The following is a 19,673-nucleotide window of genomic DNA, read 5'->3' on the forward strand; positions in this document are numbered from 1 at the left end:
TGGAACGGGCATTATGTGTGAAGATCAGTAACCTACCTTACTTATTATAACCCTTCGCCGTATAATGTTTTGGAAGCGGCGCCGGGATCGGTTTATTTTTGCTATCTCGTCCGAATACTTTCCAGCATGGCGCTAGGGAAGACAAAATCGACTATAAACTTTTAGGCCTAATGGCGCGCCACTACATCGTCATAACAACGACGTTATGGCCCACCGTCGCCTTTATTTTTATTCAGGAAGTCGTTGCCTCGGTTGTGTTGTTTATTTGGGTCATCGACATGTCAACCTCCAGAGAGAAAAACTGGCACTCCGGTCGGTTTTTCTCTAGGCCGACAATTAGCAGCGAGACATTACAATATATTCAAACAGATAACATTAAGAATATTTTAAACGGGCGGCGACAGCTGTTTGCCGCTGTGGAGATTACATATTGTTGTCACTAGTATAGAAAAAATAAAAAATATTATTAATCTCCGCGGTTAATAGGCCACCGCCTTTTGCCGGGATGTACAAGATCTCTTTTGAGCTTTTGGCAACAGTACAAGTGCCGCCGTAACGGACGAGTTACCGAACCGAATTCCAGCGGTTGTTAATATGTTATTAAGTTATTTTTTCCGGTTAATTTTCTACCGAATCTTTGTGTTCGTGACAAAAACAATGTAATTTGTCGGACGCCACCTAATAAAACAAGCAAAAGCCTATTAATTCTATTCACGTATTGTTTAACCCGAGTGGCGCACGTGCTACATAGTCATCTGTCCCCTGCCCACCCGTCCATCAAATTAATATATTTGTAATATATTCCAGTACAAGAGTATTTCAAATTTATGAAAGTTATCGGACGCAAATGTGTTTTGGTGAAAATTATATCAGAGAAATTATGCAGATGAGTTAGATTCAGATGATTTCATACAATGGCGGGGGATTAAAAATTTGAACATTTCTAGTAATGATCGTTACGTGTGCTGTTGAGCGTTTATTGCGCAACCGAACGTTTAGTAACAAAAGCGGTTGTTTCGACGAGGGTCGGAGGGCACAGGTGCTGCAAAAATGTACCATACTTATGCGGTTGGTTGAGACTCATAAAAAAAAAAGGCATTGTCTCGTGTTGAATTGTACAGATTATGACGAATGATTCGCCAAACGAAAGCGTACGCAAACAATTGGCGACAGAGAAAGGCTCGCGCATGAAGGCTGATTTTTTCGATATTAATCGTTTTATAATCAAGTAAAAAAACAGGTATATAAAAAAAGTGTCGTTACACGAGTTTTATAGATGTTCTGTGTGTCACGGTCGTGTGAATCATAAGAACATATACTTCATACGATTGAAAGTGGATGTTCTTGTCGATCAATAATTAATAATGCACAAGTCTGAGTAGGGCATACGCTTTACAGTACACTTATGAGCTTAACGATTTTTTTCAAGCCACGTCAGACACAGTAACCCACCTAAGGAACAAAAATTGATGTTACACATAATGAACTCACACTCTTTGTTCTTGTCCATAGATTTTTGCAGTGGAGAATCGTCCACCTCTGCTGAGGGCGGAGACGGCTGAGGATTACTGTTGTGCATGGTCAATGCGTTGGCGTGTTGCTGCTGCTGCTGTTGGCGGAACCACTCGGGGTAAATTGATGATATCGTGTCCACCAGGTCTTGGTCGAGCTGAATCTTCCAGAACAGCTCACCGCGGCCGCGATCTAAACATAAAACAAATGTCACATGAATGCACAGTAAAAAAGTAAAACGTTTGCGTATAAATTGATTGTGCGCGATTCAAGTTATAGATTCTAATTGGATTACGAAATCTAAAGGAAGGTCACGTTAATAATGCAGACGTTTATTTTTCAAATATAAAACAGAGTAGATCATAGTGAATTAATACACAACAATAATAAAGTAATGAGACTGACGCGAGCACTATTGTTGCAAGCACAGGTATGGGGTTGGTGGGCGACCGGCGGCAGCTATTCGCGACGCCCACGAGTCTAAGATTCGCCTACTCTGTTTGACATAAACCCATTAAATGTTTGCTCGGTTGTACTTGATACGTTCATACATAATTGAAATCGGTCGACGTAAATAATCGAAAACACGCCGGACATGGTCGAGGTCTGGGAAACTAATATTGGATATCAAGACGGACGTATGCGCGCAGCTGGTCTTTGCCCCAGAGAAAATCGAACATATTCCGGGAGATACAATCGAAACGGTGTGAACTGATTTAATTAATTGCGATGAGTGTTTAGAAATGAGCTCCTTAAACGTACTAGACAAAAGTGAGATAGAGAACGGGACAGATGTATGTGCCTGTAATCGTGTAATAGGTACACTGGGTCATTATGCAACTCGTACACATGGCGAACACAGATGGCTACGTAAGATAATCGTAAAAAATTGTAATTCAACATACGAAAAGTCTTTTGGGCATTTTGATGAGGAAAACGATTAAAAACGGCAAAGACGACCGGCGAGTAGCTTTCGTTTATCAATCTCTCGTTTTGTTTTATGTTACAACAAAAATGACAAATTCCAAAGCCGAAAAGACTTAACGAATCGTTGGCAATCAGATGTCTACCAAAACAAAACCCATGTGTAAAACGTTTCAGTCGAAAAGAGCAAATTGAAAGTCTAACCGTACACACGCACACCGTGTCAACAAGGACGATAGAATAATGATAATTATATTCTATACTTATATGTTTAATGCATTTATTGTATCTTGTCAACAGAGTCCAGTTAAATACGTCATGTTTTTTTTTCTCGGTCGATAAATTATTACTATCGTGTTTTATAAATGAGAAAAAGGGAACTGGTAAAAAAATGGCAATTTTTTTTTTTTTTATTATTAAGTATTGTTAATGTGGCCTACTGTTTTCACTCGGTGTCATCAAGGTAATCTCAGTTATTTTCATTGCACAAACACAGCAATCGTTTACAGTAATAACTATTAATTTAAATTGAAAAAAAATATGTCGTAGTAAATATGTTAAAACAAGATAAAATTTTTTTTTTTTGCAAAATCTGTTGAAACAACAATGAGTAAATCTGTCACTGGACCTAACGAATTGTTATCTGAATAAACAATGCAAACATTTAAATTAACTAATATGTAAAAACCTCATAATCAGTTAATGATATTCAAAAATTAGCACGTATGTAGTGAAAGGAAGAGATTAAACACAAAATGTGTCTTAAATGGACGGTCGACATAATAGCAGCGATAATTGAGAAAATTTAACAGTAAAAATTAAGGCCGAAGAAAACGATCGGTTGGTTTAGGAGTTAAATCAATTAAAATATATAGATGTGCACAATTTACACCTGGTAAGTATCTAATGGCAATCGCGAATGATCAAGTCGTATGCTCTTTACAGCGGATGTAAAAGCCAAGCAATGGTGATTACTATTAATTTTAGATCAGTAGAGCGCAAGGAGATCTGCGAATGATACGGTCAGTGTCGATGGTAAGTGTTTCCCGTGCAAGATTAGGACGTGGGCGTCAACAGGTGTTTGAATCGATCGTAGCAACGTATTGTGCCCACACACTAACGCTAAACAACAAACCAAAGGCGTCAGTCGGATGCCGGAAAATCCGTTGAGAAAATTCGACAACATCGTTTAACGGCCTAAGGTTTTGCTAATTTTCAAACACATCGTACAGTACAGTTTGACGACCATGTGCTACTGTACGGCTCAATAATTAACCTGTAATTAGAAATTTAGAACTGCATCGGCCGGACGAAACACCTACATCTCGAGGCGATCTCTTACTATTATAATACAGCTATGTACTGATAAATAGCCTTGCCCGAATGACAGACAACCAGACGAGGCCTTGGACAGCCGTGGCAGCGGCCATGGTGAAAGCCGCTTCTCCATACACGTGAAAAACAACACACGACCGATAAACAATAACATTATTATTAAGTATGCGCAGTAATGCGGTCGAACACCTGTTCGCGAAAAATGTTAAAAATTCAAAGGAATCAAAGGAAAATATTCACGGGACTCTTCTAAGCATGGCGATTGAAGTCGTCGGGAAGTAACCCTTAAAAATGTTCAACATAATCAAATAGCACCGGCTATATTTTTTAAATTAATTGACGTCGAAACCTAATGACGCGATGTAAAACTTAGTAAACAACACGAGAATTAAAATTTAATTCAGTCGAGTCAGTACTGTCCATAAGGTGATGTAACCATATGGGTTTTTGAAATTTGATGCACTAAAAACTAAATGTGAATAATATACGTTTTAAGGAGTAGAGATCTATAGATAAGTCCATATGAAAGTAAACCAAGAGAAAAAAACTGGCGTTAATGGCCAATGACAGCTATGATGTGACAATTAGATAATCTCATGAAAACTTCTTTAATATAATGCGTATTATAGTAATCCTTTCGAGTTATCGCATTAAAGTGACCCGTCAAAAGTAATTATCTACTCAAGCTTTAGGGCTTCAAAAATTTTATTTTTTGGCAGCACTTGTCAAACGCAAATGTCATCGCACCGAAATGCGCACAGGGCTTAGAAGAACTGAAGCCTTATTTTGAACATTATTATGATTTTTGAAAATTGTTTTTATTATTATGAACTTTATAATCCAAGTGCATATACATTTTAAAAATCATCGTAAAATCTGTTACATATAGCGCTCTTTAATTATAGACATAAAACATAAAAGTTCACAGCGAAAGCGTTTTAAACTTAGCAAAGTGCAAACAAAAAAATAAAGCCAGAGCTTTAGCCAAAGTGTAAAATTTTAGTAGGCAAATCATTTTTTGTTGAAATGACCCAAATGAAACTCTCGTTTTATTCGAAAATAATTAATGTAGGAATTATTTTGTCAAGGAACATTTTAATACTATTTAGGATAAATCCTTTTAGCTTCCATACTAAAACTACAGCGTTTAGGTATGACTTTAGAGTTTAAGAAGTAAATATTTCTATTATTTAAAGTTTCGCTATCATTGTCAAAAGTACTCAAAACGTATATAATCAACAGACAAACGACAACTTTTTTGTAACTATGAATAGAAATGTTATTCAGTAATTAAAAAAGAGTTAATTTCGCAATTAAAATAAATTTGCCTCAGGCAATTGGTTAATATAGGAAAAGAGCAACTGTACTTTTGAATAGTGCACGGCTGCAGACATTGCGGCGACTTTGGGTGCGATAAATGCAAAGGCGCCGGCGACCGCTGCGACTGTGCAGAATCTTGTGTAATCCAATCAGTTTGGGAGGATGGACACCCGGCAAATACACAAGCGCGTAAAATTAAATGACAAACAGTTCCGCGCACAGACACCACCACGCGACGGACAGCGAAGACGACAGCGATAACTGTTCGGTAGTACAGCGTGCGACTGAATCGACGAAAGTGCACCGTCGGTGTATTGTGTCGTTACCGTGGTCAATTGGTTGCAAGTTCATCGGTGGTTTGCGCCGCAACGTCAGGCGGCAACCGGTTGGCGAATCCCACTCTACATCGAAGCCTCGCCGTCGCCACCGCCGCCGGTAACTCGAGGGGGCTAGGCTGGCTGGGTAGGGGGACAAGCGCCGTGAACGCAAAAATTGTCACGCAAAGTCGATAGGAAGTATATATTTATTTCGCCGATTATTGCGTAACGAGTAAATACACATCAAGTGCACACTTCTAAAGAATTGTCAAGTCGGACTTCAATAGAACGACCCATGTGTCATACAGCGAATTTCGCATCATTTGCCAAATAACAATAATAGTAGTAATAACGGTGAAATTTGGCCGGTGCGATAGAACACCTGGACAGCGCCGAAACTTTCTGACGCACGACTTAACCTAATTGTCGTCCAATTTTTTAAGGCTACAAGAACTTTTCTCTGAGATGACAAACATTTTTTCGAGATTACCGTCGTGGTGAAAACTTTTTCACGGTCAGCGGTAATGACCATAGTGTAATAACTTGAACCAAAACTTCAAAAGAACAACGGCGCCAGAAAGATGAAAAATGTATAAAAAACTCGGCAAAACGTTAAGGACACATTTGAGTTAATTTTCATTTTATTTTCTACCGAGGCCGTCGTCACAGACGACAAATAAAATGGCAGGTGCTATTAATAAGATATCATAAGGGTGGCATGTGTTGCAAATTGTGTTAACAGGGTGTGCATTTCTAGTGGAGTGCCACGACCATTGGCATCCGGTCTAGTCGACAACGGTCAGGTGTCACAGGCGTGGCTACAATTGTGGACGGTTGTCGGTCCGCAAAAAAGTGTACGCCATATGGTATGGCCACCCGGAGGATGACGTCATAACTATTACGAGGACGCTGAGAGCTCGTTCAACGTAACTATAACGGCCACACTAAATAAGCGGCGGCGGCGGCTATTTCGCGTGCACGACCAATGATAGCCAGTACAGTTCTTTAGGGCGAAATTATGTTAACAACGCTGTGCCTACGTTACGGACGGCGAAATTAATGGACATTGCCGGAACGGAGCACATCGTTGTTACCGTCATTATTATAATTGTTATGATCACTCCAGTCGCGGAGAAGAAAAGCAATAACATTAAACGTTCACTAAACGGGCGGCCGTCCTTCGACAGCACCGAGAAAATACAATTAATAGAAAACAGCCGTTTGTCTCAGGTAGTGATGTTTGAGTGCTGCGTTATTATGTTCGCAACGCGTATCAGACATAGCGATTAACTATCAATAATTCCGTGTGCGATACCCAAAGGCGGCAGATCATAACACGAACCTCTGGACAGTCGAACACACGTTGGGCATTAACGAGCCGATCAGTGAAAAACTACCGGCGGAAGGTACAAAATAAGAAAGACGGATTTGTATTTTGCCGTCGAATATTTGAATAATTACATTTATATTTGAAATCACTCGACGCTTGTGTTGTAACACTTCTATTTATTTTATTTTTTCTAATTTTTGGACCATATGGTTTGAATCGCAAACGGTCTCATTAGACACTACGTCATCGTGTAAAAATGATCATTGAGTTAACATATTGTGAAAAATCATATAGGACGTTTTGCCACTGCTAAGAGCACACCGTTGAAAACCCGATTAAAAAGTTCGGTCGGCAAGGTGATGAGTGACGCGTTAAGATAAAAAATTATCTTGTTTTGTTTCGAACATGTGTGCAACTCTCAAGGGCAGAAGTCTCAGAAAAAAAAAAAACTATTAAACATCAACTCAATTATGTATAAAATGAATAAAAATATCGTTAAGAAATCGTTTTATTAGCGCAAAAAAAAAAAAAATTAATTAATCGTATATAGAGAAATTAAACTGCATCCATAGGAAACACATAAAATATAAGTGTGGCATGCGTACACAATACACGATGACCGTATACGACTAAATTTGCACTTGTAATTATTGTTTGCGTTTTAAGTGTGTGGTTGCAGCAGACGACTACGACGCCAATGATTTAGCCAAACGATTACATAAACAATTAATGCGTGCAAAAGAGAAACAATGAAGTTTGCGAGTTTTGAATAGTAACTGCCGTTTATTCGTCAATAAATATTTATTCGTTTATTGTTCCCAAAGTAATCTCGACAGCGTGGCACGCGCAAAAAACCATATTGCTCGCGGTGTTTTAGTTTCCAGTGTTGAGAGCACACGATTAGCAATAATTGATCTACGACGTTTCGAGAAGACTCGAACAATAGCCGACGCGTAATAGGCTTAGTCGACTTTCACCGAGCCGGCGACTTTTTTGGACAAAAACAACTATCCCGTTTATTAGGTCAATGAAGCTTTACGAAAAAAATAAAACGACGGCAAATATCTGTACGCCTATCCTACGGAACGAGTGGGAACGGCACGCCACGTTTTATTCAACACTAATAATAACCACAACAGTCGATCGTCAATACGTTTTACTCAGTTACTAAACAAACAAAAACATTTTTTTTAGAGGTCAATGTGTCATTGTGTAAATTGGTAAGGGGAGCGATTGACCCGACACAAGCGGGACGGTGGTGTACGTGCCTGCGATCTTGTGTTGCTGCTCGTTTCCCCAAATTCGAAAACAAATTAATTATAAAGATTTACAAGACACGAGTTACGAGGATCGCGATAAAAACACAATAATAATAACGGGACGACAACAAACGGACGGTGCCAATGATATACGAACACGTAAACACCCGCAGATGAAATTGCTTCCCCGTCATTCGACAGACGTTTCTGAGCTATTTACGCTTATTAAACGGGCCTATACGAGAAACACAAGCTAATCCGAGTGGGAAGAGCGCGAGACTTTGTCGGTCGTCGCGCGTGGGCGCGTTATAAACCGAAATTTATAACTACAGTTTTGTTTTTCTAAGTGTAAAAACGGAAAATCTATTCATACACGAATGACATAATCGTCCAGTTTTCCTCCGCCATCGTCAAAACAACATGCCGTTTTTTAGCAATGACAAAGACGCCACACGGTCTCTGCACTAGATTGTGGTGCAAAAATACGATTGATAAAAAAACCCAACCTTCCGACTTCCTGATAATAACGCGGCCTGTCGGCGGCGATCACACGAGTGATAAATTAATCGACCGACGGCCCACAGCCAACGCATTTGCCAACTACACTGTGACTGATAACGCTTGTCAGATAAAAACGAATCAATCATACACGCCGGTGTCGCATGACCGGAATACTTCTCATAGGGCCTATGCGGATTTACTAGATTTCCGGAAGTATAAATAGTACGACTAAAGCTGAAATCTGGCCCGATACGCACAATTCGGCGGTCTTTACTTCATCCGAGCCGTGTCTATTTAATCGCGAGACAGGTCTGTGGAGCACTTTATAGCGAAACCAATTGCTAATCCAAACTTGGGAATTCGAAAAAAAGACGCCGGAGCGACGACAGATTTTAAATAAATCAAAGGAATAACAGAGCTTATTATTTATTTAGAATATAATCACAACAATAACGTTATCGGTCCTGGTTATTCGCAATTTTCAAGAGGTAAGGATCGTACACGATTCCTGCTGCTCGTCAATGAACCACAGTGATCTGGAGAACGTAATAACACAAAAAGTCTGCACAGTATCTCCCGGTACTTGAAATCACTCATGGGTAGTATTATTTAAAAATATATACTTGAAAATATTTGGAACGTCGGATTAAAAAAAAATAATTTTTAAAAACGCTCCATTTCCCAACAACAACAACAACGCGAATAAGCAAACCGATTCTGCATTATCAAAAAACAACAATGTAATAAATTTACTGCGACCAATTTATTACTATTCGATGCGGCAAACAGTCATGGAAATTTTCTAGAAATCGCGTTTGCGTGCGAATTAAAAGAGTGAAAAAACTGCAATAATAATAATAATAACAATAACGGCGGCGGCAATAATCTATCTCGAAAATGTTGATAAGCAGCCAACAGACATGCCTGGCGCGTTACAAATACAATGGCCGAGTGCAACCTAAGCAATTGCACGGCGTTATTGTAACCGGCAACGTGCAATGATACACAGTTCGGCGAGATAAAGCAAGCTCAGATAATAAACGATCAAACAAAAACGGGGCGAGCAAAAATAATAATTGTTATTGGCTGTTTATCACTCCGGCAACGACTGAATTTTTTTCCTCTTCTGAGAAACGGATTTAGGTTTTCAACACAATTACTCGCAATAGCCCACGCGGCACATCTAATCTCCTTGAAAAACGAATTTACCATTGTTTCACCGGACGGCCAATAGATTGTGGAATAAAAACAAAATTACAAGCGAAATCCATGAGAATTCCTCGAAACGCAAACAAAGTGAACACAGCCGGGCGGATCCGCGCCAAGGAAAATGCTTCATAAAAACAATTTGAATTTATCGACGACAGAACAATTTGTTATTTTTTACTGATTCATACAAATGGACACGTCGAAATCATTCCATTACATCAGGAGATTGTTTTTTTAAGAGTGCGGTCGATAAAGTACACAATAAAAATAAACGACACGTCATTGTTATGAATAAGTTATATTCCCTTGTGTTTTCAATCCACCGACTGTACCTAGCCGCCGATTGGCGGCAACGACGTCGCTTGGTTCGTGACAAATTCGCATTGGCATTTGTTGGCAAACGGCTATGTGGGTTTTGAATACCGGCTGTGGCGAATCCGCCAATGTGGCATAGCGCGACTCGACATAGCTGCTGTCTTACGGTCGTTATTCCTCCTCCTCCGGGCTGTCCCGTATGCACTTGTATTTTAAGACCGAAAATAGCGTTCATTCCGCCCGGCCGCCCGGTGCCAACAAAACGGCGTCAATCGCTGCTGTGTGCCAATAACCACCCAATACGCTCTAAATTAGTGCCCGGCTATATTATAACCCCATTACGGCTGCTGCCGCCTTTATCACCTTGCCCGCCATTTTCTTCCTCGCGCACAAACAGATTTCAACTGTCAGGTCTCCACACCACAGACACTCGGCTTAAAAAACTCCGGTTGGGTGTACGTACAACACTAAATCATTAGACGAAAACATAATTTTTAGCGAAAACAACTGCCGGCCCACGCGGTTGTGATTCAAGTGCGACAGCTGTTGTCGTGGGTGATAAATATGAGGTGGTAGTTTTAAAATTCCACAATAAAATAAAAGAAAATTTGAAATATTTTTCTATTTAATGAATTTCATTTCACAGTAAGCAGTCGGTTGTTATAGATAACGACTGACGTTTTTCAGTGAATTTAAGGCAACTAATGTTCGCGTGAAAACTAGTAGATTAAACTAATTAATAAGACACGGATAAAAAGCGATCATAAAAAATATATACAATACAATATTTGTAATATAGGCGATTGATTGCTAATCTTTTACGCAGCAAATGCAATCAAATTAATGCGAACAATAGACTTATTACAGACGTTATTCGTATTAAAACATATAAAATGTTGTTACGAGATTGTAAACACTGTTTGAATAATATTTCGACTCATTAATGACTTTATTGATAAAAAATAAATTCATGTTTAAACGATAAAAATTAAGAATGAACGCTGAAAAGAGTACAATTCGACAAAAATTCAATTATTCGGCCGGCGTGTAAAAACATTGTAAGATACCGTCTAGCATAAAAAGTTTACAGTGAAAACACGGAACACATTAATCTACTCGTTCCACCCCCGCCGATTAAAAAACTTTGTTTTTGCCAATCCTTTTTCCACCCACCCACAAACGATTCTGTCCGTCGTTTCTTGTGTTGTTTTAATAACTACACAGCGGAAATTCGACAACAGCGGCAAGCCATTTGCGTGCACTGAGCTTTAACGAGCCATGAGCTGATAGATCAAGAGAGCCGAACGACAATAAGTTATTTTTTCCGGCCGGTTGAAAAAAATTAGTCTATTTGTGGCGCAGTTGAAGAGAAAAAACTGGGTCGTACATCGCAGTGGTGCGTTCAGGTGCGGTCGACCGAGAGAGGGTTATCATCGGCTACGGCGGCGATATTTCTGGATTCGCCCGGTGGATCCGCTCTGTGTCAAGGACGTTTGTCCGACTGCAGACGGCGGCGGCGGATAGAGAAAAAACACCACTAAGCCGCGATTACACTCGTGCGCGCACACCGGAAAGTCCACAGGTAAATATGACCGGTGTAATGATCATAAGCGTTTGGGCGTGTAAGTGAGCGGCGTTCGCGACAACCGCAGCTGTGAAAATAATAGGCGAGCCATGCGCGGCGTTTGCCCGAAACTTCTTGAATGGAACGTCCCACGCGTTACTATACGTACATAATAATAATAATAATATTGTATAGGCGGCCGTTAATTCGCCTCCTCCACATATCTGATACCCATTAGAAATAACATGGACCGAATTTATTATTATAATATTGACTATTGTATTTTTGTTTAGTTTCTCGAACGAGTAATTATCAAGTGAATAACATTAAGGCAATTAGACGCGAGCTGGGTCATATCACTTGTACTTCTTCCGGGTTGAGGTGGATGAAGCATTGATGGAGTACACGCAAAGGGAATTTGATGAATCTTACTGTGTGTCGCCACCGAATTGGACACTACTTTTCAAATAATATTATACGCGAGAAAATAAAAACAAACGGACGAGTACAATAATAATAACCATACTGTTATAAAACGCACGGCAATGTTAATATGGCTCTCCTTCGAGTCTTGAAACTAATGACAGACGGAATAATGTCGAGTTAACATTGTAAAAAATAGTTTTTTCCTAATACAAACGAGCAACACGATTATTTATCCAAAACCAAACACTTCCCATATTAATTAACCGCAACTTATAGAAGCTCTTGAGCAAGTAATTTACATTTTGTACTCAAATAACGTTTCTAAGGACGTTCTTGCGACACATACCAATAACGACAAAGCTCATCAACACCTATTGGCTTTTCCCGTTTTCGCTACACTAGCTTGCACTAACTATACATTGTATTGTGTCTACTACAAAGTACAAGATTTAAAACCACTATTTATCTCATTAAACGCAAGCGTGCGACCATAACGGTAGATTAAGACTCGTAATTAAAAGGATACGCTCTAGTCCACTCGGTAGAATCTGTTATTTGTATTACACTAGACTAAAACTCAAATTTAAGTTTACATATACAAACAAACCGGCCGTTAAGTTCATTTACTATCTTATTATTGATATTAGAACGGCAATAATCACAATGAATATGTCACATTGGATAATTCAAACGATACACTTGAGATTTTATTTTTAACGATATACAAAGATGTATTGGGAAAAAAATTGAACTTAACTAATACCGATAAGTAAATAATAGCGAACAGTTAATAAATAGTAAAAATGTATCCCATTCATTTACTCTACTTAAATAACAAGTCGATTCGATAATAGAAACTACAGTGAAATCTCCTTTCAACGGACTCTCTGCACACTATAAGCTTTTCATTATAAGCTATTTGAATCAACTGGTGGCAAAACCTAATTTTAATTTAATTTTCACGTTTTAAAAATATCTTAACTCCTCCTTAGCTTAGTAGTTCACAAATCATAAAACGTACAAATCTACGACCATATTAAAAGAAATAACTAATAGTTGTTGATACAAATATATATGTTAATATATACAAATATAGGTTACAAACATATAAAGTTGTCAAGTAGTTTTTCAATAATTTAAATTTTTAATTTGTTTACGTTTCTGTTTGTAATTAAAAAGTCGACACCCTTATAAGATATAAGATATAAACCAAACAAGTATTCAACAATTGATAAATCAAGAAAATTTTGTTTTAAAAGCAATAAACAAATTTTTGATTAAAATAAAATATTTTAAAATTTAATGTTTTTTTTTTTTTTTGTATTTGTAGAATTGATATACTTTTAAAAAGTATTTAAATTTTTTTTTTGAAAGTTTTTGAATAATTACTTAAATTTTTTTTAAAAGTATTTTTTACAATATTGCATTTATAGAGTATTTAATAAGTAAGGAAACGGGTTTCTATTGTTCAATTTGTTTGTAACAATTGATTTGTTAACTTACTTACTGAACACTGCATATATTTTTAATAAATAAGGTAACAATTTAATTAAATGTTAAATGCGCGCGAAAAGTCTATTTTTTCAAACATTATTTTTAGTTAACTAAATTTAAAACCAGCAAATTAGTTAATGTGTAGATGACATCAAAACGTTATTGAAACAAAAACTATTAACTGACTTATGCATTGTCATATTGACATAGTAAGGATGACTATTTTATACAGTTATTTCTTGTTTTAAAGGAAAAAACAAACAACAAAATATTAATTAACTTCAAAATTTTATTGAAAAACATCCAAATTAACCCATTTTAATCTTTATTATTCATTAGTACTTTTTTATGTAAAAATGTATTGTTTGATATATTTATATATATTAGATAATTTATAAACAGACGGCACAAAAATTTCAAATTTTTTAAACAAATATCAACCATGCAGTGCTTGGAAACATAAAAAATAGATATTTATTTTGAACACTGGAATTTGGTTTGTGATTAATATTACGGAGAGACTTCAACAAACAAAATCACACAGCACACAGACTAGATTAAAAGACTTCTGTAGGTTTTGAGTCCTGTACCTTGACAATGTTTACAACAGCATTTAGCATCAGGTACCTCTGTGCTGCTGCTGACAGGCATAATGACCCACTGACTTTACGGGAGATGACCTCCGCGCCCGTCGTTCCTCCCATAACACAACGATGCGCACTGGGCTATCACCACGCGCATTACCGTCTTATCTCACGAACACTACTCAGCTGCACCGTCGCCGATGCGTTAAGACTTCTTCGGAGGGTATTCCAATCGCTACAACCGGTGACGCTGACGAATACAGCTGTCGACTGAAGAAGTCTGGTCGGCGGCGATGCGGCAGAAGCTTTGGCTTCCCACGGGCGACTGCGACCACAATAGCAACGACCATTGATATAATCAGACGCCGGGCGAGCGTTGTTTGTTTCGGCGAGAAAAACAAATCCGTCAAGGCGACACAAGAATCGAAGTGGAAATCGCGATCACTTGACCAGTACAGTTTCAATTGCAATAGGGTTTGGTGGCGAGATTTTGCGATGATCCTGTCGAGACGAGCTAACAGCAGAGAAGGGACAACGTTTACGGCGCCTGTGAACCGTATGCCACGGTGGCGAACGAGGAGCGTGGTCCCGGGAACGTCGACAACGCTCGGCATCGGTCGGACGTGACGACCGAATACTTTGGCCGCTGTCCAGGACCCCGGAGCAACTCATAAGGGGGTACCCTTGGACCATGCAAAATAATTGTCAAAAAATCAACTCTGTCAAGTCATTACGAGAGAAATCGAAGAAGGAAACCGTCACTTAACGGTACGGGCTACTTCGGATGGAAAATGAGCAAGTTCAACTGATATAATGAACCGCCGCCACCAGTGATTGAAAATAATATTGTGACCGGAATTTTATAATTAAGACAATGTGTAATTTATTGCAGTTTGTTCTACACGCAATTTATTAAAATTTATTTCTGTATATTTAGATACATCCGACGAAAAGGACGTCGGATTTATGGCTAAGGTGTGGGCAGCAGCCCAGGCGGTGTACGCGATAGCTGCTGTATGACCGTTATTTATACTTTTTTTTTTTCTACAATTTTTCGAAATGGTCTTGTAATAGTCCAGTCCAGGACCACTAATCGGAAACGGCGACAAATAACACGATTTATGTGCGCGGAGACGCGTGTGAATCGTTAAAGTTGCATTCTTGGCGAGTAACAGCCAACGTTAATCTTCCGACTCATTGATCGACGGCGGCCTCGGTGTATTTTTTAGCGCGAATATCAATAAACAAAATAGTATACAACAAAATGCATGTGTTCAGCCACCACAACATAACAAACGAAATTTCCTTGAAAACGACGTGCAGGCGGCCGATTTTAAAAAAACGTTCTGGCTCCAAATAATCATGTTGTGACGACTATAAAGAAATATAATAAAAACTAATTAACGTCTGTGACCGAGTTACACACATTTTAGTACTTTAACTTGAAATTTAACTGAACCGTTTGTCATACCAAGGACTTTTCGCAAAAGACTTAACGCGACCACATGGGGTTTTTCTCGGTGAAAACAACGATCGCATATGCTAATAAATAATTAACCAAATTCAAATTTTCTTATTTTTTAATGGCGAATAAATTTGTCGAGAAACATTTTTAACTTATAAGGCGTGCCTCATGTATATTTATGAAATTAATGGCAATTATATTATTCATAGTAGTTGTGAACATATTAACGTGAAATAATATTATAATTGTGAAATTATAGAGTTAAAATACATTGTTATTGATCCGACTAAATTAAAATATATGTGTACACGATTTTGGTTTATATTCCCATTAGAACGATGGATTTTTAAGTACAGAAAGGGTTTGAACAAGGCCACCTACGCCATGGAACATTTTGTTCTCTTCGATAATATTCCGTAACGTCTGACAACTTTTAACCTTTATATCATTAAAGCTTTAAAGTGATGTACAATGTAAAAAAAAAAGTTTCAACGATTAGTATGAAAATTCGCAATTTTTACGTAAAAATTATTATTTATTTTAAATTTTTGAAAATTTTCGGCGTGCCTAACAAATTGAATCTTGTACTAAATTAAAGCTCTTTAAATGTATTTAATGATTAAAAAGGTAAATAAGTTTCGACGATTGGTCTTTAATTAGTATTCGATAGTATAGTCTAAAATTTTTGTTTAATAAAAAAAAAAAAAAAGGTTTTTGTCATTCTTTATAAATAATCGAATCGTTTAATGATCGTTCATCACTATGAGATATAAATTCATACTGGTGCCGGTACACCGCAATGTTGGGTCTTGATTTTAATGAGTTATTTTTTTTAAATACTAATTATTCAACTCGAAACTAATATAATTCATCATCTTGACTCAAAAACTACGCTGACAACCATTTAATATTTAGAAGGAGAACACGAAATTAATGTTAATTTAATGGTGTTTGGCAAATATTTACAATAACACGATTATTCAACGTCGTGGCGTTCTCGGCTAGTCATCTATACACGTTTACATGAATCAGCGAACAAATGGACTTTTTCCTGTTATTGTCCATTTATTTGATCGGAATTTCGCATTTTTAAATTCCTAGATAATAATATTTGTGAAAACGAACAAATTTTCATGTCCCTCGGTATTTAATAGTAGTTGTCGCTGAACGAGGAGCTAATATTTACTCGAAAATTGTTTTATCTACAGATATTCTCCGTTAAAAATGGCTTAATTAAAACAACAAAACAATAATATCGTAAACGTCAATCCGGAATTTGTTGTAAATATGTCAAATAGAAAAATACATTTATCATATTTTAAATATTCGCATTTCAAACCCAACACGCGCGTCTATTCCAAGTGCTCACCCACAAATTATTTATGGCTTTATAGATCAGAAAATAACCGCTGTAATTAAACACATGTAGCAATGCGATGTCAGCACCGTGTATTCCACATATTAATTAACTTAATAATCTAAAATTATAAAAATAAATACGTTATCTTATGAAATTAAAGAAAACAATTCCCTATCGCATTCCTAATACGAGTAATTCCTAACGAGATACTACACAATATTTATATGTCTAATAAATAAATCAAAATTTTAATTCGGTGTATAATACATCATATTATTCAACTGCTCATAAAACTTATACCGAATATAAGTTACAATATTTCGAATCATATTAAATAAACAAACAAATTTTCCAGTCGAAATAAATCTTTGATAACTCGGTAGTTTTACAATATCGTAACGACATTACAATATAAACCACCCCCGTAGCACTGGAGGTGTACGATTACAAGTGGGCCGTTCCACAACAAAATAGTACACAGATGATTATGCTTAGTAAATAATGTTCTTTGGTGATTTTTTTTTTCGTTGTATCTGTTTTTGCGGTTCATAACTGCCGACGGAGAGGAGGTCCGAAGAGATGCGCTTGAAATACTGGTTCGTCAATGTGACCAAATGCTTTCTTGTGGGTATATTATAACACAAAATACTTGTACATGTGTACGTGCGGATCCACTTTTTAATCGAAGTGGGCGACAATCCGCATGGGCGTAATAGCAATAATTTCCGAATTACGAAGATGAAATAAAAACGGGAGAAAACGCCCACGAAGTTTCATTGGCTTAAGGTGGGGGACAGAGGATCGTGCTTTTTAATTCAGTGCAGAATCTATAAATTTAACAACAAGCAAAAAAAAAAAAAAAGCCACGCGACTGCCAAATGATCGCCAAGAGACCAAGCTACTTTCTACATCTCCTATAATTCGGTATCCGCCCGTCCAGCGTAGGAAGCCTGATGACACTCTTGTCGCGTGTGTTCCGCAAAATATGAAAAAGACACGTCCATTGAACTGTAAACCAATTAAAAAAAAATTCGCCATTTTTCTTGGAAGTTTTCGCGACCGCAGTTGGACAGCAAGCGTAGATGTCAACGGAAAGTCAAAAAAATATATAGTTAATAAGAAAAATTCGACGATCTAAGGAAGAGTACAGAATAGCAGTAGGTCATTTGCCAATCGTAAATTTTAAAGTACCATTAGTTTTTTTTTTTTATGTGTGATCTAAATATCTTAACTATTATGCTATGAGTATTTACAAGTTTGACGATGCAGACTACATACAACAATTACTGTACTCCGCTGTTTTTATTACAGTATTCTCTAAATGACAATTATTGACATTAACTCGAAAATACTTGTAAAAATTTATTTTAACAACCACCTACAGTCTCCAATAATAATAAATATTAAGTAATAGCACGATTGTCATGATCGTTTACTTCGACACGCCTATAAAGACCATGTATGCTGTGACCATTGTGCATGCTGCCCTTTATTCATTTAACTAATTAAAAGTATAATTGATTATAAGTTTTTCGGCATTTGAGTATTCGATATTTTACAATAAATACAATATGAACACTTTTATTTTACAATTAACAACGTGATTTCAAAATTCACAAGTACACAGTAATTTAAATTAAAGATATTAACAAGTTCAGTTTTTTGGTTAAAACAGAGAAATGCTCCGAGTAAAATTTTCAGACAGCGATTGATAAATAAGTTTTAAAAGGTCACTGAACTTAATGGGACGTGTTGTACCGTTCTAGAAAAAACTAAAAATAAAACGACTTAAGTCTTTCGCTCATTAATTTTGAATAGTAATTTTTTTTCCGGAAAAGACTGAGTTATCAGCAAACTCTAATGATATTTTGTTGCCCATCAAAAAAAGAAGTAATTGTGATCTAACTTAATACAATACAAAACCAAAAATGTTTTTTTTTATAAAACTGACCTCTTCAATTTCAATTATGTTGCTATACAACGTACAAATATTAGGTTATTGTAAATACAACAATACAATACAATTAAATTATATTGGTGTTCAAGTCATCTTAACAGTAAACTGCATTAGGAAACTACGGTTATTGTTATTACATCTAACTTTATATACAAGTCAATGTAGAGAAGCCATTTAAATTACATAGCTACAACAATATAATTTATTACCTAACTAACAATGATAACATCACATTATTATGTCATAATAAGCCACTTAAACGGTTAATATACATTGGAGTCGACATTTTCGGAATGCAATAAAAATCACTTTTAACCCATACAACATTAGTGTATAACATCATAGGTAGCTGATAATACAATAATGTTGAAGTCATATTATTTTTAGCCGATATTTGTTGAGATAAAATTGTTATCAAAACAGAATAAAAATAAAAAAAGATAATCGACATAAATTATTCACTAGTTAAACAAATGTTTTACTAAATATCAATGAAAAATTGTTATTCATCCTATTGTCTGGGGGTTGGATAGAAAGAAAAACATTTCGCCTCATTAACCTGTTTTTATAATAACGACTGTAACAGTTCGTTGAGTGTAAAGTTTAAGAAATGTGTACTGTCAACGAGAACGGCAGCTGTGAAATAACGCGTATCATTCGAACGTTTGAAAAAACAAATTAATCGCTGGAGAATATAAATAAACACATAATGTTGAATCCTGAACATTAATCCTCCCAGAAGAGTCGAGTGAATACTGCAAAAGAGTCACTGAGTCCGTTAGGGATGCATCCCCGTGATCA

At 36.9% G+C, this 19,673-nt stretch overlaps 1 protein-coding gene across 3 annotated transcripts in view; it reads right to left on the reverse strand.

Annotated features, from left to right (window-relative positions):
* The window catches only part of LOC126904263 (myocardin-related transcription factor A), a 48,232-nt gene that overhangs the window by 10,461 nt on the left and 18,098 nt on the right, over positions 1-19,673 (reverse strand). For 2 of the 3 annotated variants that reach the window (XM_050683172.1, XM_050683163.1), the window contains one exon: positions 1,492-1,704. In XM_050683172.1, the coding sequence (XP_050539129.1) occupies positions 1,492-1,579 (88 nt within the window). In that variant the 5' untranslated portion in view covers positions 1,580-1,704. Of the gene's footprint in view, positions 1-1,491; positions 1,705-14,096; positions 14,653-19,673 lie in introns of those variants that run through there. The other variant, XM_050683154.1, reaches the window with a different exon arrangement.

Source organism: Daktulosphaira vitifoliae, unplaced genomic scaffold (assembly GCF_025091365.1).
Source record: "Daktulosphaira vitifoliae isolate Bord-2020 unplaced genomic scaffold, ASM2509136v1 Scaffold_1, whole genome shotgun sequence".
Classification (NCBI taxonomy): Eukaryota; Metazoa; Arthropoda; class Insecta; order Hemiptera; family Phylloxeridae; genus Daktulosphaira; species Daktulosphaira vitifoliae.